The sequence below is a fragment of the Loxodonta africana genome, chromosome 3 (assembly GCF_030014295.1).
Source record: "Loxodonta africana isolate mLoxAfr1 chromosome 3, mLoxAfr1.hap2, whole genome shotgun sequence".
Lineage (NCBI taxonomy): Eukaryota > Metazoa > Chordata > Mammalia > Proboscidea > Elephantidae > Loxodonta > Loxodonta africana.
In genome coordinates, this window is record NC_087344.1 from 2,352,473 (window position 1) to 2,376,129 (window position 23,657).

Below are 23,657 nucleotides of genomic sequence, written 5' to 3' on the forward strand. Positions count from 1 at the left end.
GCTCCTCCTGCTCCGGGAGAAGTAAGTTCCACCATCTGTGATCTCGTTGCAGAAAGCGGAGGCTCGTGGAGCTGCCTGAAGAGCGCAGGTGTGTGCTCCGGAGGCTGCGGCCTGTTCTGCCTTCAGTGTAGATGTCCTCAGGGTGGAGCATTGCCCTGCGCCTGGGAGGAAGCCAGAAACCTGTCACTCCCTGCTTCCTCAACACTGTTTGCTCCCTGTCTTTCTTCCGTTTCAGGTCTCAGGTGTGGTGCAGGGAGAACTGGGGACCTAGGGCGACCATCTTGCAGGATTTCAACTGCTGTGATTCGTGTGCAGAGCAAACATTCATCTGCTTCCAAACTGCCCAGTGCTCTGCTTCCACTCCCATCCCACTTCCTGACGTAGCTTGTTGTGCTTAGAGGCAACGTTCCCATAGATTGTCGGAAGCTGGAGAAAGAAATGGTGAGTTCTACAGTGAACTGGGTTTTCTCTCAGCATGTGGGTGAGACTTGATATGAATTGTTGGGGGACCAACTGTGTGCTGTGGGACTTTGGTTCCTCAGTGAGAAAAAAAGGTGGCAGAGGAGGCCAAGGGACTGAGGCCTAGGAGGCATCCTGAGGCCTTGTTCCACTGTCACTGGGCCCTTCTCTATTCACATGTGGCTTTTCAAGATTTGGATGCCTGAGGGCACCTTACTTACGTGACTCTCAGAGCTGGCACCATGTGGTGTTAAATCCCCACCCTGGGCCTTGGTGATCTGTTTTGAATGACAGCATCTCCTGACCAGAGTCTGAAGACTGTGCAGCTCTGCCTGTGGAGGCTGAGCCCCCCTCTCCAGAGCTATCCTTGTCTCATCTCTCTTAACAGTTTTCTTGACTCCCCCCAGGCGCAGGAGCATTTTCTGTGCAGTTCTAAAACCAAAGCTGCCCTTCACACAGAATGTTAAGGTTTAGAAACGGGGTAGAGTTCGTAGGTGAAGACCCTGACTGTTTATGGGGTCTTTGTGGGGATGATTCTCTCTTGATGTGACCAAAAGTACGAAGCTGGGGACAATGAGTCAAGCAGGATCCTGTGTAGGGTCTCCAGACCCATTTTTTTTTTTCTAGTGGAGAGTGCTTTTGCCTTGAGGCTTTCAGATATGTAGAAAGCATGAATCCCCATTCTAGGTCCTTGTTCTCTCACCTGTGCCTAGAGCTGATATTTAATCCCTACAATTTTTTACTGTTCTCCATAGCCTTGAATTAGAATCTAAAATTCAAGTGTTCTTGGCTAGAGAAGTTCAGCATATAACGTGTGTATTTAAGCTTTCGGGTTTATAGTTCCCACTGCAAGAAAACTTTTAGAACATTTGTGTGTTTCTACCAAGAATTTTTTAACTTAATGAGTATAAACTTCTCAAACACAGAGGAAGGCCAGGTTTTTTTTTTGTTTTGTTTTCTTGGTTTTTCTTTTCAATTGTTCTTTAGAGGAAGGATTACAGAACAAACTAGTTCCTCATCAGTTAATACACACATTGTTCTATGACAGTGGTTAACAGCCCCATGACATGTCCACACTATCCCTTCTCAATCCTGGGTTCCCTATTACCAGCCTTCCTATTCTCTCCTGCCTTCTAGTCCGTGCCACAGGGCTGGTGCGCCCCTGTAGTCTTGTTTTGTTCCACGGGCCTGTTCAATCTTTGGCTGAAGAGTGAACCTCAGGGGTGACCTTATTTCTGAGCTGAAAGGGTGTCTGAGGGCCATACGCTCAGGGTTTCTACAGTCTCTGTCAGGCCAGCGAGTCTAGTCTTTTGTTTTGAGTTAGAATTTTGTTCTACATTTTTCTCCAGCTCTGTCTGGGCCCCTCTGTTGTGATCCCTGTGAGAGCAGCCAGTGGTGGTAGCCGGGCACCATCTACTTGAACTGGACACAGTTTTGTGGAGGCTGTTGTAGATGTGGTCCATTAGTCCTTTGGACTAATCTGTCTCTTGTGTCTTTAGTTTTCTTCCCTTGCTCCTGAAGGAGTGAGACCAGTGGAGTAGCCTATATGGCCACTCAGAGGCTTTTAAGACCTCAGACGCTACTCACCAAAGTAGAGTGTAGAACATATTCTTTATAAGCTATGTTATGCCAATTGAGCTAGCTGTTCCCCAAGATCATGGTCCCCACGGTCCTCAGCCCAGCAATTCGGTCCCTCAGGGAGTTTGGATGTGTGTATGCAGCTACCATGACCTTGCCTTGTACAGGTTTTGCTGGCTCCCCCGGTATTGTGTACCGCTTTACCCTTCACCAAAGTTTCCACTTATCTGTTGTCTATTAAGTGTTTTTCCATCTCCACCCCTCCGCTCCCTCCTAACTATCAAAGATTGTTTCTTTTTGTATGTAAGCCTTTTCATGAGTTTTTACAGTAGTGGTCTCATACAATATTTGTCCTTCTGTGGTTGACTTGTTTCACTCGGCATAATGTCCTCTGGATTCATCCATGTTATGAGATGCTTCGCAGATTCGTCGTTGTTCTTTATCGTTGGGTAACGCTCCTTTGTGTCTATGTACCATAGTTTGTTTAGTCATTCATCTGTAGATGGGCACCTAGGTTGTTTCTGTCTTTTTGCTATTGTGAACAGCGCTGCAGTGAACATGGGCATGCATATGTCCATTAGTGTGACAACCCTTATTTCTCTAGGATAGATTCCTAGGAGTGGGATTGCTGGAACATATGGTATTTCTATTTCTAGCTTTCTAAGGAAGCACCATATCATTTCCCAAAATGTTTGTGTCATTTGGTATTCCTACCAATAGTGCATAAGAGTTCTGATCTTCCCGCAGCCTCTCCAACTTTTGTTATTTCCTGTTTTATTGATTTGTGCCAGTAATGCCGAGGTGAGATGGTATCTCATTGTGGTTTTGATTTGCATTTCTCTAATGGCTAGAGATCGTGAGCATCTCATGTGTCTCTTGGCTGCTCGAATGTCTTCTTTGGTGAAGTGTCTGTTCATTTCCTTTGCCCATTCTTAGTTGGATTATTTGTCTTTTTGGTGTAGAGGTGTTGGATTTTCTTGTTCATTTTAGAAATTAGACCTTTATCTTATTTGTAATAGCCAAAAAATTTTTCCCAGTCTGTAGGTTCTCTTTTTACTCTTTTGGTGAAGTCTTTTGATGAGCATAAGTGTTTAATTTTTAGAATACCCTGGTTTTCTAACTTATCCTCTGGAGCTTGTGTATTGTTGGTTGTGGTTTGTATCCTGTTAATGCCATGTATTAGAGCCTCTAGTGTTGATCCTGTTTTTTCTTCTATGAATTTCATAGTTTTTTGGCTTTATATTTAGGTCTTTGATCCATTTTGAGTTAGTTTTTGTATATGGTGTGAGGTATGAGTCCTGTTTTCATTTTTTTGCAGATGTACATCCAGTTTTGCCAGCACCATTTGTTAAAAAGACTGTCTTTTCCCCATTCGATGGAGTTTAGGCCCTTGTCGAAGATCAGGTGACCATAGGTGAATGGATTTACATCTGGGTTCTCAATTCTGTTCCATTGGTCAATGTATCTGTCATTGTACCAGTACCAGGCTGTTTTGACTACCACAGCTGTATAGTAGGTCCTGAGGTCAGGTAGTGCGAGTCCTCCTACTTTATTCTTTTTCTTCAATAGTGCTTTACTTATCTGGGGCTTCTTCCCTTTCCATATCAAGTTAATGGTAAGTTTTTCCATCTCTTTAAAGAATGTTGTTGGTATTTGGATCTGGGATTGCATTGTATTTGTAAATCGCTTTGGGTAGAATTGTCATTTTCACAATGTTGAGTCTATCTATCTATGAACATGGTATGTTTGTGCATTTTTGTAGATCTCTTTTGGTTTCTTGCAGTAGTCTTTTGTGGTTTTCTTTGTATAGGACTTTTACATCCCTGGTTAGATTTGTTCCCAAGTATTTTATCTTTTTAGGGGCTATCATGAATGGTACTGTTTTCCTGATTTCCTTTTCATCATTCTCTTTATTGGTGTATAGGAATCTAACTGATTTTTATATGTTTATCTTGTATCTTGCTACTCTGCTGAATCTTTCTATTTTGTTTTAGTTTGGGTACATAGTGTGTTCCTAGAAATTTATCCATTTGCTCTAGATTTTCAAGTTTGTTGGAGTATAGTTTTTCATGATACTCTGTTATGATCCTTTTTATTTCAGTTGGGACTGTTGTAATGTCCCCCATTTAATTTCTTATTTGGGTTATTTGCATCCTCTCCTGTTTTTCTTTTGTCAGTTTGACCAGTGGTTTGTCGATATTGTTGATCATTTCAAAGAACCAACTTTTGGTTTGTTGATTCTTTCTATTGTTTTTCTCTTCTCTATTTCATTTATCTTTGCTCTGATATTTGTTACTTCCTTTCTTCTGGTGGCTGTGGGCTTCTTTTGCTGTTCTCTCTTTGTTTCAAGTTGTGCGGCTAATATTTTGATTTTGTCCCTTCTTTTTTGATGTGTGCATCTATTGCTATAAATCGACCTCTGAGGACTGCCTTTGCTGTGTCCCAAAGGTTTTGGTATGATGTGTTTTCATTCTCATTTGATTCTAGGGATTTTTTGATTCTATCTCTGATTTCTTCTATTACCCAGTGGTTTTGAAGCAGGCTGATCTTCACTTTCCATGCAATTGATTTTGTTTCCTTACTCTTCCTGTTGTTAATTTCTACTTTGATGGGATTGTGGTCGGAGAAGATACTTTGTATTATCTCAGTGTTTTGGATTTTGTTGAGGGTTGCTCTGAACCCTAAGATGTGGTCGATTCTGGAGAACGTTCCATGTGTGTCAGAAAAGAATGCGTACTTTGCAGCTGTTGGGTGGAGTGTTCTATATATGTCTGTGAGGTCCAGTTGGCTGATTGTGCTCTTTAGCGCTCCTGTATCGTTGTTGAGTTTCTTTCTAGATGTTCTGTCCTTTACTGAGAGTGGTGCGTTGAAGTCTCCTACCATTGTGGAACTGTCAATTTCTCTTTTCAGTGCTGCTCAAGTTTGTTTTACATATTTTGGAGCCCTGTCATTGAGTGCATAGATGTTTATTATGGTTAAGTCTTCATGTTGGGTTGTCCCTTTAATCATAATAGACTGCCCTTCTTCATCTTTTATGGTGGATTTTGTTTTAAAGTCTATTTTATCTGAGATTAGTATTGCCGCTCTTGCTCTTTTTTTGGTAGTTATTTGCTTGATATATTTTTTTTAATTCTTTGATTTTTAATAAATTTACATCTTTGTTTCTAAGATATGTCTCTTGTAGACAGCATATTGATGGATCCTGTTTCTTTATCCATTGTGTCACTCTTTGTCTCTTTATGGGTGCATTTAGGCCATTTACATTCAGTGTAATTATTGATAGGTGTTAGTCTACTGCCGTCATTCTGTAGTGCTTTTCTTTTGTGGTGCTGACTTTTTCTTTGTTCCTCTTACTCTTCTGTGCAGAGTTCCTTTTGTTTGTGGATTTCTTTTTCATTTCTTTTGCTTTCATAGGTTTGCTTTTATTGAGACTTTATGCTTTCCTTCTTTATTTTGATGAGAGGATTTGTTAACTTTCTTTGTGATTGCCTTGAAATTTACCTTTATCTTCCTCAGTTTGAACCAGTCTATCATTATTTGGTATCGCCTTGCCTTCCTCTTCATTAGAAAGTTCTATACCTATACCGTTTATTCCCTCTTTCATTGTTCTAACAGTGTTGTGGTATACATGTTAACTTCTCTCGTTCCCTGTTGCAATTCTTTTGGTTTTGGATAGTGCTTGAGAGTTCATTTCCTATGTTGGTATCTGGCTGGTATAATCTTGCATCCTAGATTCAGGCTGTAGTCTGATGTTGTTTGTTCTCAGGCTGAAGGACTCCTTTTAATAATTCTTGTAGGTTTTGTTTTGTTTTTACATATTCCCTTAATTTCTGTTTATCTAGAAATGTCCTAATTTCACCATCATATTTGAAGGAAAGCTTTGCAGGATATATTATTCATGGTTGGTGATTTTTTTTCTTTCAAGATTTTATATATGTTCTCCCATTGCCTCCTTGCCTGCATGGTTTCTGCCAAATAATCCAAACTCAGTCTTATTGTTTCTCCTCTGTGACTTTTTGGTTTTCTCGAGCTGTTCTCAGGATTTTTTCTTTGTCCTTGGTTTTAGCAAGTGTGATTATGATATGCCTTGGTGTTTTTCTTTTGGAGTCTGTCCTATATGGGGTTCATGGAGCTTCTTGGATGATCAGGTCTGCATCATTCATGATATTAAGGAAGTTTTCTGTCAGCAGTTCTTCAATGATCTTCTCTGTGTTTTTTGTTTTCTTTCCGTGTTCTGGAACTCCAATCACTCATAAATTTTTGCTTTTGATTGTATCCCACATAATTTTCAGGGTTTCCTCATTTTTCTTCGTTCTTTTTTCCAATTTTTCCTCAGAGTTATAACCAAGTGTTTGTCTTCAATTTCACTGATCCTGTCTTCCATCATTTCAAACCTGCTCCTCAGCCCTTCCATAACACTATTTCTGAAATATTGTTATCTTTTGGATTTCTAATTGTTATTTTTGTATGATTTCTAGTCGTGAATTTATTTTGGCCTTTTATTCCTGTATTAATTTCCTGAATTCTTCCTTTTTTTTTTTTTTTTTTTGTCTGTACTTTCCATGAATTTGTCTGCCTTTTCCATAAGTTCGTCTATTTTTTCCTCATTTTTGTCTGCTTTTTGCTTCAATTCTTGTATAGCTGTGAATATTAGAGATTTGAATTCCCTGTCTGATAGTTCTAGTGCCTTTTCTTCTACTGGAACGTTATCTGGTGTTTTATTTTGTACACCTACTGCAACCATCCTGTCCTTTTTAAAATATGTTTTGATATTGTCTGGTGTCTTCAGGACATTCAGTAGTTGTTTTCTTCATTCCTTGATTGTAGATTTGTTTTGTCCTAGTTTTTTGTTTTATTTAGTTATGTCTGAGCAAGTGGGCTGTGTGTTCTTTGTTGTTTGCTCATCTGTGGTTGTGATACTTTTCATGTTCTTGTCTAATGGGCGGGGCTGGTCACTCAGCTATGGTGTAGCAGGGCAGGTCCAGCTAAAGGGGAAGTTCTGGAGTGGCTTGTTTGTGGCACGTACTAGGGCCGACAGGGCAAGCCAGGAATCAGTGCAGACAGGTTCCAGTAGGCCGTGTCTGTGCTGCTCGGTGGTATGATGTTCAGCACATGGTGCAGGTAGGCAGGATAGAGGGGGGAGGTTGTGACGTATGGAGCTAATATGGGTATGGGAAAGAGGAGAGAGAAACAGGAGCCAAAAGCAAACAAAGGGAAAAAAAAAGTGCAGAGGGAGTTTGCAGTTGGAGTGGAGAGATGAGAAACCAAGAAGTAGAGCAAAGCCAAAATGGAAAAAAAAAAAAAAAAAGTAGATAAAAATTTGGAAAAAAGAAGGAAAGCCCCAGGGGTCCCGCCAGTGCGACCTTCAAAACCGGGGGAGTCTCCCAGGCTGCACAGTATAGCCTGGCTAGAGGGGGTATAGATGTCACACAGCCACAGGTATTCAGGAGACAGGAAAAGAAGGTAAGTATAGACGGACGAGAACTGAGAAATGAAAAGAGAGAAAAAAAAGTAACGCAGGAAGGCTGTTTTAACTGATATAAAAGTTACTTTTAAGCTTCCTTAAATCTTGAGAAGGTTCTTACAGAGCCCTGCTATATGTAACAAGTCATGCCAGAACCTCTAGTGTTTTAAATATTTTAGTCATTTTAGAAACATTCTCCTGGCTGAGATAAAATGGGTGTACAGACTATGACCTCCCTGGTTTCTGTATTTAGAAGAGCTGTAATTTATACTTTTGGGATTTGCACAAGTGTACTAGGTTGTTTAATAACAGTTTGGTCCTAGCTCATTAAATTTTACGTGGTTTTATTATTATGAATGTGAATTCCTAGTAAAAACACTTAATATCTCATTTTACTTATTGTTTAAAAGTACAATATGGTTTACTGAAATCGTTTTTCCAATAGATAACACCTTCACAGTTCAAAACTCAGTATGAACTTTAACAGTGTAGTTTATTTAGACTTTTTCTTAGTCTTGTCCTCATCCGGCACATCCCTCTTTCCCCAACTTCCTTTAAATAACCAGCTTTATTGCTTTCTGAACCATCTTTAGTGTTTATGTAGAACCAAGCAAATAAAAATAGAAATCTTTTATTTCCCTTTGTTACATAAAAAATAGCATGATATTTAACTTTTTAATGAATGATTATCATGGTGATCTTTTCATAAAAGCACGTGTTGTTCTGAGCTGCCGTCAGTTCGTTTCTGACTCATAGTGACCCTGTGTACAACAGAATGAAACACTGCCAGGTCCTGCACCATTCTCACAGTTGTTGTTATGCTTGAGCCCATTGTTGCAGCCACTGTGTCAGTCCATCTTGTTGAGGGTCTTCCTCTTTCTTGCTGACTGTCTACTTCACCAGGCATGATGTCCTTTTCCAGGGACTGATCCCTCCTGATAACATGTCCAAAGTATGTGAGACATAGTTTCGCCATCCTTGCTTCTAAGGAGCATTCTGGTTGCACTTCTGCCAAGACAGATTTGTTCATTTTTTTGGCAGTCTGTGGTATATTCAATATTCATCTCCTATACCACAATTCAAAGGCATCAATTCTTCGGCCTTCCTTACTCATTGTCCAGCTTTCGCATGCGTAAGAGGCAGTTGAAACCACCGTGACTTGGGTCAGACACACCTTAGTCTTTAAGGTGACACATTTGCTTTTTAATACTTTAAAAAGAGGTCTTTTGCAGCAAATTTGCCCAATGCAGTGCATCTTTTGATTTCTTGGCTGCTGCCTCCATGGGCGTTGATTGTGGAACCAAGTAAAATGAAATCTTCAGCAACTTCAGTCTTTTCTCTCTTTATCATGATGTTGCTTACTGGTCCAGTTGTGAGGTTTTTTGTTTTCTTTATGTTGAGGTGTGATCCATACCGAAGGCTCTGATCTTTGATCTTCTTCAGTAAGTGCTTCAAGTCCTCTTCAGCTAGCAAGCAAGGCTGTGACATCTGCATAACGCAGGTCGTTAATGAGTCTTCTCCCATTCTCATCCCCCGTTCTTCTTCATATAATCCAGCTAATCAGATTTTTAATCAGATTATTTGCTCAGCACACGTTTCCTGACTTTAAACTACACAGTATCTCCTTTTTCTGTCAGAACAACTGCTCCTTGTTCTATGAACAGGTTCCTTATGAGCACAATTAAGTGTTCTGGAATTCCCATTTTTCACAGTATTACCCATAATTTGTTACTATCCACACAGTCACATGCCTTTGCATGGTCAATAAAACACAAGTAAACATCTTTCTGGTATTCTGTGTCCTCAGCCGGGATCCATTTGACGTCAGCAGTGATAGCCCTCGTTCCACGTCCTCTTCAGAATCTGGGTTGAATTTCTGGCAGTTTCCTGTCAATGTACTGCTGCCACAATTTTTGAATGATTTCCAGCAAGATTCACCTTGTGTGTGATGTTAATGATATTCGATAATTTCCACATTCTGTTGGATCACCTCTTTTTCGAATGGACAGAAATATGGATTTCTTCCATTTGATTAAATGCCTTCCAAATTCCTTGACATACCCAGTAAAAAACTAGTGCCGTCGAGTCGATTCCGACTCATAGCGACCCTATAGGACAGCGTAGAACTGCCTGAGGAATTCCAGCGTTGCATGTGTTTGTTGAAACATCTCAGTTGGTACCCTGTCAACTCCTGAAGGCTTGTTTTCCGCCAGCACCTTCAGTGCAGCTTGGACCTCTTCCTCTTCCTTCAGTGTTGTCAGTTCCTGATCATATGTTACCTCCTGAAATGACTGAACGTCGACCAGTTCTTTTTTGTTCAGTGACTCTACATATTCTTTCCACCTAGTTTTGATGCTTCCTCCATCATTCAGTATTTTGCCAATAGAATCCTTCAACATTCCAACTCTGGGCTTGAATTTTTTCTTCAAACCTTTCAGCTTGAGAAATGCCAAGCATGTTCTTCCCTTTGGTTGTCTAACTCCAGGTCTTTACAGATGTCATTATAATACTTTGTCTCCTTGAGTAGCCCTTTGAAATCTTTCATTCAGCCCTTTTACTTCATCATTTCTTCCATTTGCTTTAGCTACTTGACATTCAAGAGCAAGTTTCAGAATCTCTTCTAACATCCATTTTGGTCTTTTTTTCTTTTTAATGACCTCTTGCTTTCTTCGTGTATGATGTCCTTGATGTCATTTCACAGCTCATTTGGTCTTTGGTCATTAAAGCTCTGTGTGTCAGATCTATTTTTGAGATGGTCTCTAAATTCAGGTGGGATATACTCAAGGTTATACTTAGGCTCTTGTCGACTTGTTCTAATTTTCTTAAGCTTCAACTTGAACTTGCATATGAGTAATTGATGGTCTCTTCCGCAGTTAACCCCTGGCCTTCTTCTGAATGATGATATTGAGCTTTTCCATTGTCTCTTTCCACAGATGTAGTCTATTTCATTCCTTTGTATTCCATCCAGTGAGGTACACGTGTATATTCGCCATTTATGTTGTTGGAAAAAGGTATTTTCAGTGAAGAAGTCACTGGTCTTGGAAAATTCTTTCATGTGACTTCTGGCATTGTTTCTATCACCAAGGCCATATTTTCCAACTACCGACCCATCTCCTTTGTTTCCAACTTTCGCATTCCAATTACCAGTAATTATCAATGTGTCCTGATTGTATGTTCAATCAATTTCAGACTGCAGAAGTTGGTAAAAATCTTCAATTTCTTCATCTTTGGCCTTAGTGGTTGGTCTGTAAATTTGAATAATAGGTGTATTAACTGGTGTTCCTTATAGGTGGATGGATATTATCCTATCAGTGATGGTGTACTTCAGGGTAGATCTTGAAATGTTCCTTTTGATGATGAATGCAATTCCATTGCTATTCAAGTCATTCCTGGCATAATAGACCATATTATTGTTCAATTCAAAATGGCTAGTACCAGACCATTTCAGCTCAGTAATGTGTAGGATATTGATGTTTATGCCTTCTGTTTCATGTTTTACAATTTCCAATTTTCCTAAATTCATAGTTTGTACATTCTACCTTCTAGTTATTAGTGGATGTTTGCAGCTGTTTCTTCTCATTTTTAGTGTTGCCACATCAGCAAATGAAGGCTCCAAAAGCTTGACTCCATCCACGTCATTAAGATTGACCCTACTTTGAGGAGACAGCTCTTCCTCAGTTGTCTTTTGGGTGCCTTTCAACCTGACAATGTTCCACTGCTATTCTTAAGGTTTTCACTGGCTAATTCTTTCAGAAATAGATCTCTAGGTTCTTTTTCCTAGGCTGTCTTATAGTCTGGAAGCTCAGCTGAAACCTTGCACCGTGAGTAACCCTGCCGGTATTTGAATACTGGTTATATAGCTTCCAGCATCACAACACGCAAGCCCCCCCACCCCCCCGCCCAGTACAACAAACTGACAGACGTGGTAGAAATAGACTTTAGTCAGTATTTATGGCCTCCCAGTATGTCCCACCTTGATCTCATCTCCTCCTTCCTGAAGATTTTTACTATCTGCATTTACAAGTTTATAACTACTATCAATATTATTGCTATTATTATAACTTTATCACCCAAGTCTTAATCCATAAACCCTGTATTGTTTAGTTTGGCCTCTTTTGAGCCTTCTGTAAATTCAGTTATTGCTCTTTCTGGGTTCTTCAGTGACTGGTTTCCTGAGAATGCTTTTAAGTGTCATATATGTTTGTGTCTGCAGCTCCAGTCTCTCCGTATGCCTGTGTATGTACGTTTCCATTGTGTAAATGGACCACAGTCTGCCTAGCCATGGTAGAACTTCCAGGATTGGAGTAGCTCAGGTATAGTTTTTGCTCTTGTGAGTATTTCTGCTCTTCTGTTCATTGTCTTTCCAGGCTCCATGTGCTCCTGCACAATATCTCTGCAGTGAGGGAAAATGGCTGTGTTGTAGTCCATGTTGTTGTTGTTAGGTGCCGTTGAGTCAGTCCGACTCATAGCGGTTTTCTGCTAGTTTTGGGCTCATCTTTTCATTTTTTTTTTTTTTTATTGTGCTTTATTTAAAGGTTTACAGAGCAAATTAGTTTTTCATTAAACAATTAATGCACATAATGTTTTGTGACATTGGTTTCCAACCCCATGATGTGTCAACATCCTCTTCTTCTTGACCTTGGGTTCCCCATTACTAGCTTTCCTATCACCTCCTACCTTCTCGTCCTCGCCCCTGGGCTGGTGTGTTCTTTTAGTCTTGTTTTGTTTTATGGGCCTGTCTAATCTTTGGCTGAAGGGTGTACCTCAGGAGTGACTTCAGTGCTGCGTTAAAAGGGTGTCCAGGGGCCATACTCTCGGAGTTTCTCCAGTCTCCATGAGACCAGTAAGCCTGGTTTTTTTGTGTGTGTGTGAGTTAGAATTTTGTTCTACATTTTTTTCCAGCTGTGTCCAGGACCCTCTATTGTGATCCCTGTCAGAGCTGTTGGTGGTAGTATCCAGGTACTGTCTAGTTCTGCCAGACTCAGTCTGGTGGAGGCTGTGGTAGTTGTGGTTCATTTGTCCTTTGGACTAATCTTTCCCTTGTTTTTTTTGTTTTCTTCATACTCCCTTGGTCCAGATGAGGTGGGACCAGTAGAGTATCTAAATGGCTGCTCACAAAGTTTTAAGACCCCAGATGCTGCTCACCAAAGTAGGATGTAGAACATTTTACTTACAATTTATGTAATGCCAATTGAGCTAGCTGTCTCCCGAGTAGATTTCTTTATTTTTCTTAAGTGTCTTTTGCAGAGCAGAAGTTTTTCATAGGTAAGAAAACATTTGCAGAAGTTTTTTATTTTAACGAAGGCCAGTTTATCCATTTTTTTTCCATCGTGGATCGTGCTTTCATGTTGTATCTAAGAAATCATCATCAAACCCAAGGTCACTTAGGTTTTCTCCTACGTTGTCTTCTTGGATTTTTATGGTCTTACTTTGACATTTAGGTTTTTGATCCATTTTGAGCCAGTGGCAGGATCCAGACCGGGCAAAAGCCAGAACATCCACTTATATTTGGATGCAGACCACACGTCCAAGGAAACTCCCTTTCACCTGATTGGCTACTCACAGCAGATTCCATGACGGGGGAGATCACAAAACAGATTTCAGCAGGGAGGTGATCACAACATTATATGACTGCCAAAACACTGAGAATCATGGCCCAGCCGTGTTGACACATAATCTTAACTACCACAGATGGCGAGACTTCATCTCACATACTTTGGACATGTTATCAAGAGGGACCAGTTCCTGGAGAGGGACGTCATGCTTGGTTAAGCAGAGGGTCAGCAAAAGAGAGGAAGACTCTCAATGAGATGCATTGACACAGTAGCTGCAACTGTGGGCTCAAGCATAACACTGATTGTGAGGATGGTACAGGACCAGGCAGTGTTTCATTCTCTTGTACATGGGGTCACTGTGAGTTGGAACCAACTCGACAGCAGCTAACAATAACAACAAAGAGTTTGCAATGTACATTTACCACTATCCCAGTCCACTTTCAGGTACCACTATGCGACACAGGTAGTACAAGTAGGTTATCACTGTATTCTCCCCCTCCTGACCCTGCGACATTGCTGTCATCGTTTCACTTATCCATAAACTATAATCACATAGTATATTTTTGCCATTATTTTGAGCAAATTGTTAAATTTATGATAAATTAAGTATAAGAAAGATGAAGAATTTTAATGTTGTCTTCATTTATTTATCGTCTAATGCTCTCCCTTTCCTTAAGTTAGATCTGAGTTTCTGATCCGTATCGTTTTCCTTCTTTCTGAAAAACTTTATCATTTTGTGCAAGGAAGTTCCATTGGTGACCAGTTTCCCCCACATTTGTCTGTCTGGAAATACCCTTGTATATTTTTCACTCTTTTTAAAAAATCTTTTTAGTTTTAATATATAAGAAAACATTTGCTAATTCAACAATTTTTACATGTGTATTTTAATGGGTGGCAAAAACAGTTAAGCACTCAACTGCTAGCTGAAATGTTGGTGATTCGAAACCACCTACAGGTTCCTCAAAAGACAGGCCTGGTGATCTGCTTCCAAAGGGTCACAGCCTTGAAAACTCTGTGGAGCAGTTCTACGGCGCACACACAGGGTCTCCAAGAATCGTAATCGACTTGATAGCAACTTAAGGACGACAGCAATAATGTAGTGACAGAGATTACATTCATCTGTTGTACAACTGTTACCAGTATCTTTTCCCAATTTAATTCCACTACTGGTAACAGAAACTGAGTGCCCTCTGCACAACGAACCCCCTTTGCTCCAAGTATTTGTCCTTTTATAAGTGACTTATTTCACTCAGCATGCTGTTTTCAATGTACAGCCATGTTCTAGCATCTATCAGGGCTTCATTTCTGTTTATAGCTAAGTGGTATTCCATTGTTTGGTTATACTGTTTTTTGTTCATCCATACATCTGTTGATAGGCATTTAGGTTACTTCCATATTTTGGCTACTGTGAATAGTGCTGCAATGAATATTGGTATACAGATTTCTGTTTGATTTTCTGCTTTTAATTCTTTTGGGTATTTGCCTGTGAGTGGGATTGCTGGAGTATATCATAGTTTGGTAGTCAACTTTTTGAGGAACTGCTAAACTTTTCCACAATGGCTGTACCATTTTGCATTCCCACTAGCAATGGATTATGGTTCCAGTTCTTCCACATCCTGGCCAAGACTTATTATTTTCCATTTATTCTCCTTCCCTTTTGAAGGATAATTTTGTTGGATACAGAATTCTAGTTTAATCTTTTTTTTTTCTAACACTAGATATTTCATTCCACTCTCTCCTTGTTTGCATGGTTTCTTAAAGCAAGTCTGATGTAATTCTTGACTGTTCTCACTAATAGAAAGGTGATTGCTCTCCCCTCCAGCTTCTTTCAGTATTTTCTCTTTGATTTTGTGTAGTTTGAATATGATATCACTAGATGAATTTTTTTTGGTATTCATCCTTCTTGGTGTTCCCTGAACTTCCCGAATCTTTGGTTTGGTGTGCATCATTAGTTTTCTAAATTTCTTAGTGATTATTACCTCAAATATTTCTTTTGTTCATTTCTACTGTCTGCTTTCTGATTCTTAGTACGTGGATGGCCCATGTTTAGTAATTGTCCCACAGTTCTTGGATATTCTGTTCCATCTTTTTCATTCTTTTTTCTCTTTGCATTTCAGTTTTGGGAGTTTCTGTTAACATATCTTCAAGCTCACCGATTTGTTCCATGGCTTTGCCCTGTCATTTGAAGAACTTGTTAAAGGCGTTCTTCATCCCTGTTACAGTGTTTTTGATTTCTAGTGTTTCCTCTGGTTTCTTTGTTACAGTTTCCATCTCTCTACTTACATTCCCCATGTGTTGTTACATGTTATATACATTATTAGCACCCCTAGCGTGTTAATTATAGTTATTTGAAATTTTTGGTCTGGTAATTCCAAAACCTGTGCCGTATCTTTGACTGCTTTTGATGCTTGCTGTGTCTCTTCAGTTTGTGTTTTTAGGATGCCTAGTAGTTTTTTGTTGAAAGCCAGCAATTATGTACTAAGTAAAGGAAATGAGGTAAATAAATAGGCCTTGTCTTTATCTGGCTAGAAGTTACGCTGTGTTTACTGCTTGCTGTGGGTGTCGGTTGTGGTTGATGTTCTTGTTTTTTTCTTACCTGTTATGTTTGGGTTTCCTACAGACTTCTGAAATCAGGCCCAAGACTTGGAGTTCTTTCTGTTGTACTCCTGTTATTGTACAAGAGCCCTACTGATGTCGTGGTAAGGTGTGGACATAGGGGAAGTCTGGTGTAGCCCATTGATTAAGCCTCAGTCTTTTATTGAGCTTGTGCCCCTGGGCAGTGGAAATACGAGATCTTCTCTGCTTCTCTCCTCACTGACTTTGGTGAGACAAGAATCCTAGATGGGGCTGATATTTCAGTACTGAGATCAGTTCGACTCTGGTAAAATAAGTTCCCTTGAGGTCAGGCCTCATCAGGGAGAGCAGGATCCTCTGGTAAATTCTTGAAATGGCTACTTTTCCTCTCACCAGTGGAAGGAGATTTGTCTCTGATGGTCACACTGAGGATCTGAGAGGGTTCCTGCAGGTAAAACTCACAAAACTCTGTGGGTCCCCAAAGGTTGGACCCCCTGGCCTTTTTAACCCTGAAGTTTGTCCACATCAGGCCTCCAGCAATTAATCAATTGCATTTTAAGTTTTCCTACACTGGAAACCCTGGTAGCGTAGTGGTTAACAGCTGTGGCTCCTAACCAAAATGTCAGCAGTTTGAATTCACCAGGTGCTCCTTGGAAACCCTATGGGGCAGTTCTTCTCTGTACTTTAAGTTCACTATGGTTTGGAATCGATTTGACAACAACGAGCTTTTGGTATTTTTTATGCTGATACTGATCCTAGAGGTGGTTTCTACTCCTAGGTTTTTGCTCTGGTATAAGTCTGTAGCTTTTTATGTGCCACTCCACTTTTGGGGCAATAATGTGTTCTATGACCTCAATTTTCTAAGTTCAATATGTTCAGATTTTTTTCTCATGAGGATGGGAGCGATGCCTTCCAAGCTCATTATTTTACTATCAAACCAAAAACTAGAAATCTTCATTTGTGTTTTGTGTCATTACTATGGTCTGTGTATTATTTTGTACACTATGGTCACGTGTTGCTTAACATCCATGATACATTCTGTGAAACAGGACGTTGTTTGACTTGGGCATTGTTTGAACACCGGATTATATACAGGCAGTCCCCGGGTTATGAACACCGAAGTTACGTTCAATCCGCAGTTACAAACAAACCCCAGTGAACCCCATTATTTTAAAAATTTGAGATACATACAATGGTTCATGAGAACAGATGGGCTATACTTTGCAATGCACATCAAAACATTATTATTTCTGTGTTATTAAGATGTGCTATCTGGAAGTGTTTCTTTAAAGTTTTTTATGCAAGAAGCTGTTGTGTTCTCTGCATCCAGTTGCATATGCTATGTCCCTTTCTCCAATCAGGATTTCTGAATTCTCTTATAACCTTATGAGACCATGGATATATATGCAGTTGGATGTTGCCCCAGTGGACCTTGTGCGGCACATGACTCTATTCATTTATGCTTTTGTATTTCTGGTTTCCCAAGTTTATATGTTTAGCCTACTGGTAATGACATTTTCTTTTCTGGGTATAAGCAATGTGTCTTTCCTTTCCTTGGCATGTAGGTCAGTGGAACCCTTTGAATCCTGTGCCTCCGTGTTGGGACTTGTTGAAGTTGATGAACATGTGAAATGTCAGTGAGTGCTTGCAGAATCATCGTAGTCTGCTTCCAAGTTTTCAGAGTTGAAAATGTGATCTTTCCTTCTCTTACCAAGCCAGGCTTCACAAGCAATTTTCTAAAATGATTATTTTGCTCTCTGCGCAAATTACTAAAGATAAATATGCTTGTGCCATCTGCTGCTTATCCCCTTAGTGTGCTGCATTTTCTGTAGAACACATTGCCACCAGACATTTTGTGTGTGTACGTGCATATACGTGTGTGTGTATATACGTGTATGCATATATAAATACATACAAATATATATATGGAGATTTGTATATATATATAGAATATATGTATTTAGAAGTTTACTGTCCACACTCAAAGAACGTGCTGTCCGTGTTGTAAAAGTGGCTTGGGGGCAATGTTCTGACCTCCTCAAACTCCACAAGGGGGAAGGAGAGCCAGGATCAGCAGTGCAAGGCTGACTCCCATGAGGCAGAGGCCAGGCAAGCCTCCTTTCTCCACCATCTTCACTAATTCTGACACCAACCGTCCCTCACGCAGCACTCTCTACTTCTCTGCTGGGTTCGATAATTCATTCCAGAGGCCACACAGAGCTCAAAGACCATACTCACGATTATGGGTTTATTACAGAAGTAACAGTTACAATTCAGGCTCAGGTACACTGAAGATACAGTCCTTCCATCAGGACAGCCTCTTCCCAACTGTGCTCCCAGGCACACTTCTCCCTAGTCCTAGCCCTCTACCCAAAGTCACTCACCTTTCTCTCTCTGTGGGCCAGGAAGCCCATCACACTGCCTCCTGCTGCTGGGTCTTTGCCGTCGGGTCTCTCCTGCCTCCAGGAGCTTCTCAGTGCAAGGATCCCGGGTCCAAAGGACTCACTCTCCGGTCCTAGCTGTTACTCTGAGTGGAGGTAGAACCCTCCTCTTTGCTCTAGAATTGGCTCTCTTTTTAAGGCAAAACCGACCAATTCTCTTGGTAGACCACAATTACCCTGTCACACAGTCCCACCCAGTCACGGGAGTGAGAGTTACACATGTTAATCTGCATATTTCTGTTTTGTTTACTGCTGTATCTGCTTTGCAAACATATGGTAGGCTCTGTGTCAGTATTACCTAAATCCATTTTAATAAATGAAGGTAGCCACAATTAAGTCTGAAGAGTAAAAGCCATGTCTGAAACACAGGGCTTTGCCAGGAGAAATAGCTCTGGGTTGTGTGAATTGAATACAGTGTTTCATTTGTCTCCTCTCCCTAATGTCCAGCAGGACTCTAGATCATGTATGATGTTAATTGTAGAATATCAGCCAGAATAACAGCAAAACTGTATGCATATCAACAGAAATGTAGTTGTCAGGAATTTAGGCTTCAAAGACAAATTGACCTGCATTCTGAACCAGGCTTAGCAGCATTCCAAATGGGCAACATTTTGCATATGATTGATTGTATCTAACAGAAATCCTCACAACTGGACCAATGAGCAACATCATGATAAACAGAAAAGATTGACGTTGCCAAGGATTTCATTTTTCTTGGATCCGCAATCAACATCCATGGAAGCAGCAGTCAAGAAATCAGAAGACGCATTGCATTGGGCAAATCTGCTGGAAGGGACCTCTTTAAAGTGTTAAAAAGCAAAGATGTCACCTTGAAGACTAAGGTGGGCCTGCCCCAAGCCATGGTATTTTCAGTCACCTCATGTGCATGCGAAAGCTGGACGGTGAATAAGGAAGACCAAAGAAGAATTGATACCTTTGAATGGTGGTGTTGATGAAGAATATCGAATATACCATGGGCTGCCAAAAGAATGAACAAATCTGTCTTGGAAGAAGTGGAACCAGAATGCTCCTTAGAAGCAAGGATGACAAGACTGTATCTCACATAGTTTGGACGTGTTATCAGGAGGGAAAAGTCCCCGGAGAAGGACATCAGGCTTGGTAAAGTAGAGGGTCAGCAAAAAAGTGGAAGACCTCAACAAGATGGACTGACACAATGGGCTCAAGCATAACGATTGTGAGGATGGCGCAGGACCAGTGCTTCATTCTGTTGTATACAGGGTCGCTATGAGTCGGAACTGACTTGACGGCACCCCAACAGCTTTACTTCCAAGACTTCAAACCGGTTCATGCCCAGTTCAGTCATGGCCCAGAAAGTGAAACCAGAACATACCCAAATTTTTAAAGTTCTTGTGAACCAGAATGATAGTGGGAACAGGGAAAATTATGGTCAAAGCCATGGTAGAAACTTAACTCTCTTAGAAAAAAGGGCAACATATGTGTTGCTTGGCACCAAGTATCTTGCCCATCGGATTTTGAGCAGCTGGAAGCAGCGGTTCTATGCTCAAAGATGGTAGTCAACCATGGCACTCTTAATGTGGGACCCTTGCTAGAGTCCTGCCAGTAATCCAGTCTCCCATGTGAGGCTCCTGAAAGGGCTTGCTATGCCTCTTCCGGTCTCCCATTCCAGGGCTTGGACTGTAATTTTTCCCATTTCAATTATCTGTCTGGTTCATTGAAATTTTAAAAATTAGGGTCTGGTCCAATTTTGCTTCCTCAGCTGTGACTGAACTGTTTTGAAGCCCTGCTTTACTCAGCTATGAACTGTTTGAAATAACCTACTTAAGAAAGTCATGAGATGTAAATGAGCTAGTGTGTTTAAAACTTTTTGGAAAACTTTTCACAAACCATGTTTGCTCAATACATGGAACTTTTTATCATTACTATATTGTACAGTCAACATTAGGATTTTTGAAAACTTGAAAATATATAACCTGGCCCACTGCTGTGTAGAGCTTTGGATTTTGGCTCTAGCTCAAAGTTTGTTTGGCATCAGAGATGGCATAGATAACTCAATTCACCCCTTCCCTGACAAAAGAAGCCTTCTTACCATAAAGCTACCTTCCAGGGGCTGCAAATGTGGGGGAATTTTGGATTGTAGTCTCTAGATGACTGGTGTGTCTGTTTCCTAGGCTTCACAGTAATTGAACAGGTAAATCGTCTGCACTTCAACTTACTTACAAAATTAATTTTTATGGTAAAAATTACATGTATAACAAAACATTTGCCAATTCAACAATGTTTCCACGTATAACTTGGTGACATTGATTACATTTCTCATGTTGTACAGTCATTACAAAATGGGAATGGTAACCTCTTCTCTTTGGTCAGCAAACTCGAGGGCATGGTATTCTTGTTTCTGCAGAGGTAGCGCTCTTTGTCATCTTAGGACATTAGACTGTGTTTGTGTGAGGGTGTGTGGGTTTATGTTTGTTGAAGGGAGAAGCCACTAATAATTGGAGTATAGTTGCATCAGGTCTCGAAATTTGACAATTGTGGGGAAATCTGGATTCTCATGTTTCTTGTCTCTCACTTGAGCTGTTTTTAATTTTTATTACTTTTGTCTGTCTCTATGAAAGGGACAGAAAGGATGACAGAACAACCAATTTTTTGGAATATAGGTGTCATGTAAAAATTCATAATCCTTTAAAAGAATATTCTTTTTTCAGCAATGGACCTTTCACCTCCTGATCTCCTAGAATTCTTCAAGAAAATATGACCAGCTCAGGGCCTGGGTTCTCAGTTTGTTTGTGAGAGCCTTGGTCCTCCCATGGCTCTGAGGGGCAAAAGGAAACCCTGGCATTCTGCAGTGTTTCCCAGTTGTTAATACATCATCCTGACCTCACCCTGCAGTTTATGTTTTGTTGCGTGTTCTGGTCGGTCTTATGGAAGGAGGTGAAATTCTTCACAAGGAAGCGATGATCTGAATTACAACATTACTCTAATTTCTGCTCTGTTTTCTAACTGTTCTAGACCATAAAGAGAAAGAAACAAGATTGCAATTGGTCACAGTCAAACTGTGGAAAAATTATTTAAATCTGTGGGACAGGTTACAATCAGTGACGAAGTGAATGTAGCTAGTGATTATGGTGATGGCTATACTGTAGAGTACGCCTGGGTAGAACACAGAACCTTGTTTCAAATCACTATGAATTGTGAATTCTCCAGTTCTGTCAGCCTCATCCTTCATTCTTGTACACATTGGAGTACATGGTCCCTTGCTGATCCAGAATGTATGGAATGTTTTAGGACTCAGTGGTCATTGAGGATGTGGCTGTGGTCTTTAGCCAGGAAGAGTGGGCTTTGCTGGATCTTGCTCAGAGGAAACTCTACATAGATGTGATGACGGAAAACTTCAGAAACCTGGCCTCAGTAGGTAAGAATGGCATCTTTTTCTTTTTTTCCTTTAGTGAACAAAGATACCTTACTCATCTACTTGGCTCCAGTATTTGGCCTGAGGAATGAGAATAAATTGTTAAACACAACAGGTACAGTCCCGTGATCTATGGAGCTCACATATCCTGGCCTCCCCGTGAACACAGAGCTCTCTGTATTAAATTGAGTTTTTATTTCTCTTGTGACTAAAAGCCCTGAGGCTCTTTAAGTGTTGTAAGTGTAAGCATTGGCTTCAGGGTCACTTTGGGGCACTGAGAAATTTGTGTTTTGGTACCTTGTAAAGAGTTTTACTGTGCTTATTACAAGTTTGACATGATTATTTTGCTGCAAATAAACTCACACCTGGTCCGTCTTCATCATCTCATAGCGACTCTATAGGGCAGAGTAGAACTGCCGCATAGAGTTTCCAAGGAGCACCTGGCGGATTTGAACCGATGACCTTTTTGTTAGCAGCCGTGGCACTTAACCACTACACCACCAGGGTTTCCTATGAGTTGGAATCAACTCGATGGCAGCGGGTTTGGTTTTTTTGTTTTTTGGTCCATCTTCAGAGACCCTGAAGAGCCTAGTATTGGCTTGTGTCAAAGAAATGTTCATTGCTCTGTACTGTGTTGCCTCACGTTCTGCATTTCTCCATGCACCCCATTGTCAGCTATACCCATTTGTTTTCCCAGAGAAGCAAGGACAGTGGAGATGGGAGTCATCCAGGGCCACTGTGTCAGGAAGCACAGGAAGACTTTTTTGAAGGACCAGCTCTGCAGAGAGGGAATTACATTAGAAGAGTCAGCTAGAAAAAGCCTCTTTTGGGTTAAGGACACAGTTTCACGGATACCTGTGCATAGTTTTCTTACTTTAGCAATCATGTATTTTCCTCTTTCAATCCTGACTCTTTTCCTTTTTTAGTATTACATATGTATTGTGTCCAATATCTTTCTACTTAGCTCTTGTAATTATACCTATTTATATCACCATTACTGTCAATCTTCATGAATGTATTTTCTAGTAAATCACTTTTTAACCATTGCCAAAGTGCTGAAACAGTGCAATGTGGCTTAGTGTTTCTTTGTTCACAGCAGCCTTTTTTCCTCCCTAATAATTCCTTTCCTTTTTGTTTCTTATTGTGAACCTCAACTGGAATTATTGGGGTCAGTCTCCCAAAACCTTAATGATGGAGAAAACTTATCCAGTGAACATGTAACGGTGCAATTTATGAAGAATGACACCTGGTTCTCCACGTTAGGAGAAATCTCTGAATTGCATGGCAATGAAGCTCACGATAAGAACCAGAGGAGACATGTGAGGTGAGTATCGTTCATAGAAGAGAAAACAGCACCTCAGGAGAAAATTCTAAGGTGTCATGACATATGTATACAGATATAGATATGTAAAATGCATGATGTCTTAGTTATTTAATGCTCCTGTAACAAAAATGGAAGCCCTGGTGGTGTAGTGGTTAAGTGCTATGGCTGCTAACCAAGAGGTTGGCAGTTCAAATCCGCCAGGTGCTCCATGGAAGCTCTATGTGGCAGTTTTACTCTGCACTATAGGGTCGCTATGAGTCGGAATTGACTTCGACAGCAGTGGGTTTGGTGTTTTTGGTTTTATAACAAAAATACCATACATGGGTGACTTTAACAAACAGAAATTTATTTTCTCACAGTTTAGGAGGCTAAAAGTCCAAATTCAGTTTGCTGGTTCTAGGGGAAGGCTGTCTTTGTCAGCACTAGAGGAAGGTCCTAGTCTCTTCTGAGCTTCTGTTCCTGGGCAATGTTCTTGTGCCTTGTATGTGTCTTCCCCACATCTCTGCTTGCTTTTTTTAATCTGTTTTATATCACAACAGAGATTGCCTCAGGATACACCCTAATCCTATCTTATTAATGTAACAAAGACAAACCATCCCCAAATGGAATTATAACCACAGACATAGAGGTTACGATTTACAACACATGTTTTGGGGGTACGTAATTCATAACACTTGGTAGAGGGTCAGCGAAAAAGAGGAAGACCCTTGAGATTGATTGAGACAGTGGCTACAACAATGGGCTCATAAGAAGCAATGATTGTGAGAATGGCAGAGGACCAGGCAAAGTTTCATTCTGTTTTACATGGAGGTGCTGTTGCGTCGGAATTGACTGTACAGCATCTAACAATATATATAAATCTAGCTGTAAA

The 23,657-nt window shown here is 40.4% G+C and overlaps 1 protein-coding gene across 12 annotated transcripts in view; it reads left to right on the forward strand.

The window, feature by feature from the left end:
- LOC100661394 (zinc finger protein 883-like) overlaps positions 1 to 23,657 on the forward strand; it is a 139,806-nt gene that overhangs the window by 112,416 nt on the left and 3,733 nt on the right. For 3 of the 12 annotated variants that reach the window (XM_010601447.3, XM_010601448.3, XM_010601450.3), the window contains 4 exons: positions 236 to 441; positions 11,715 to 11,814; positions 21,339 to 21,465; positions 22,636 to 22,786. In XM_010601447.3, the coding sequence (XP_010599749.1) occupies positions 11,761 to 11,814; positions 21,339 to 21,465; positions 22,636 to 22,786 (332 nt within the window). In that variant the 5' untranslated portion in view covers positions 236 to 441; positions 11,715 to 11,760. Of the gene's footprint in view, positions 1 to 52; positions 89 to 108; positions 442 to 11,714; positions 11,815 to 17,195; positions 17,268 to 21,338; positions 21,466 to 21,504; positions 21,578 to 22,635; positions 22,787 to 23,657 lie in introns of those variants that run through there. The other 9 variants (XM_010601449.3, XM_064280166.1, XM_064280168.1 and 6 more) reach the window with 9 other exon arrangements.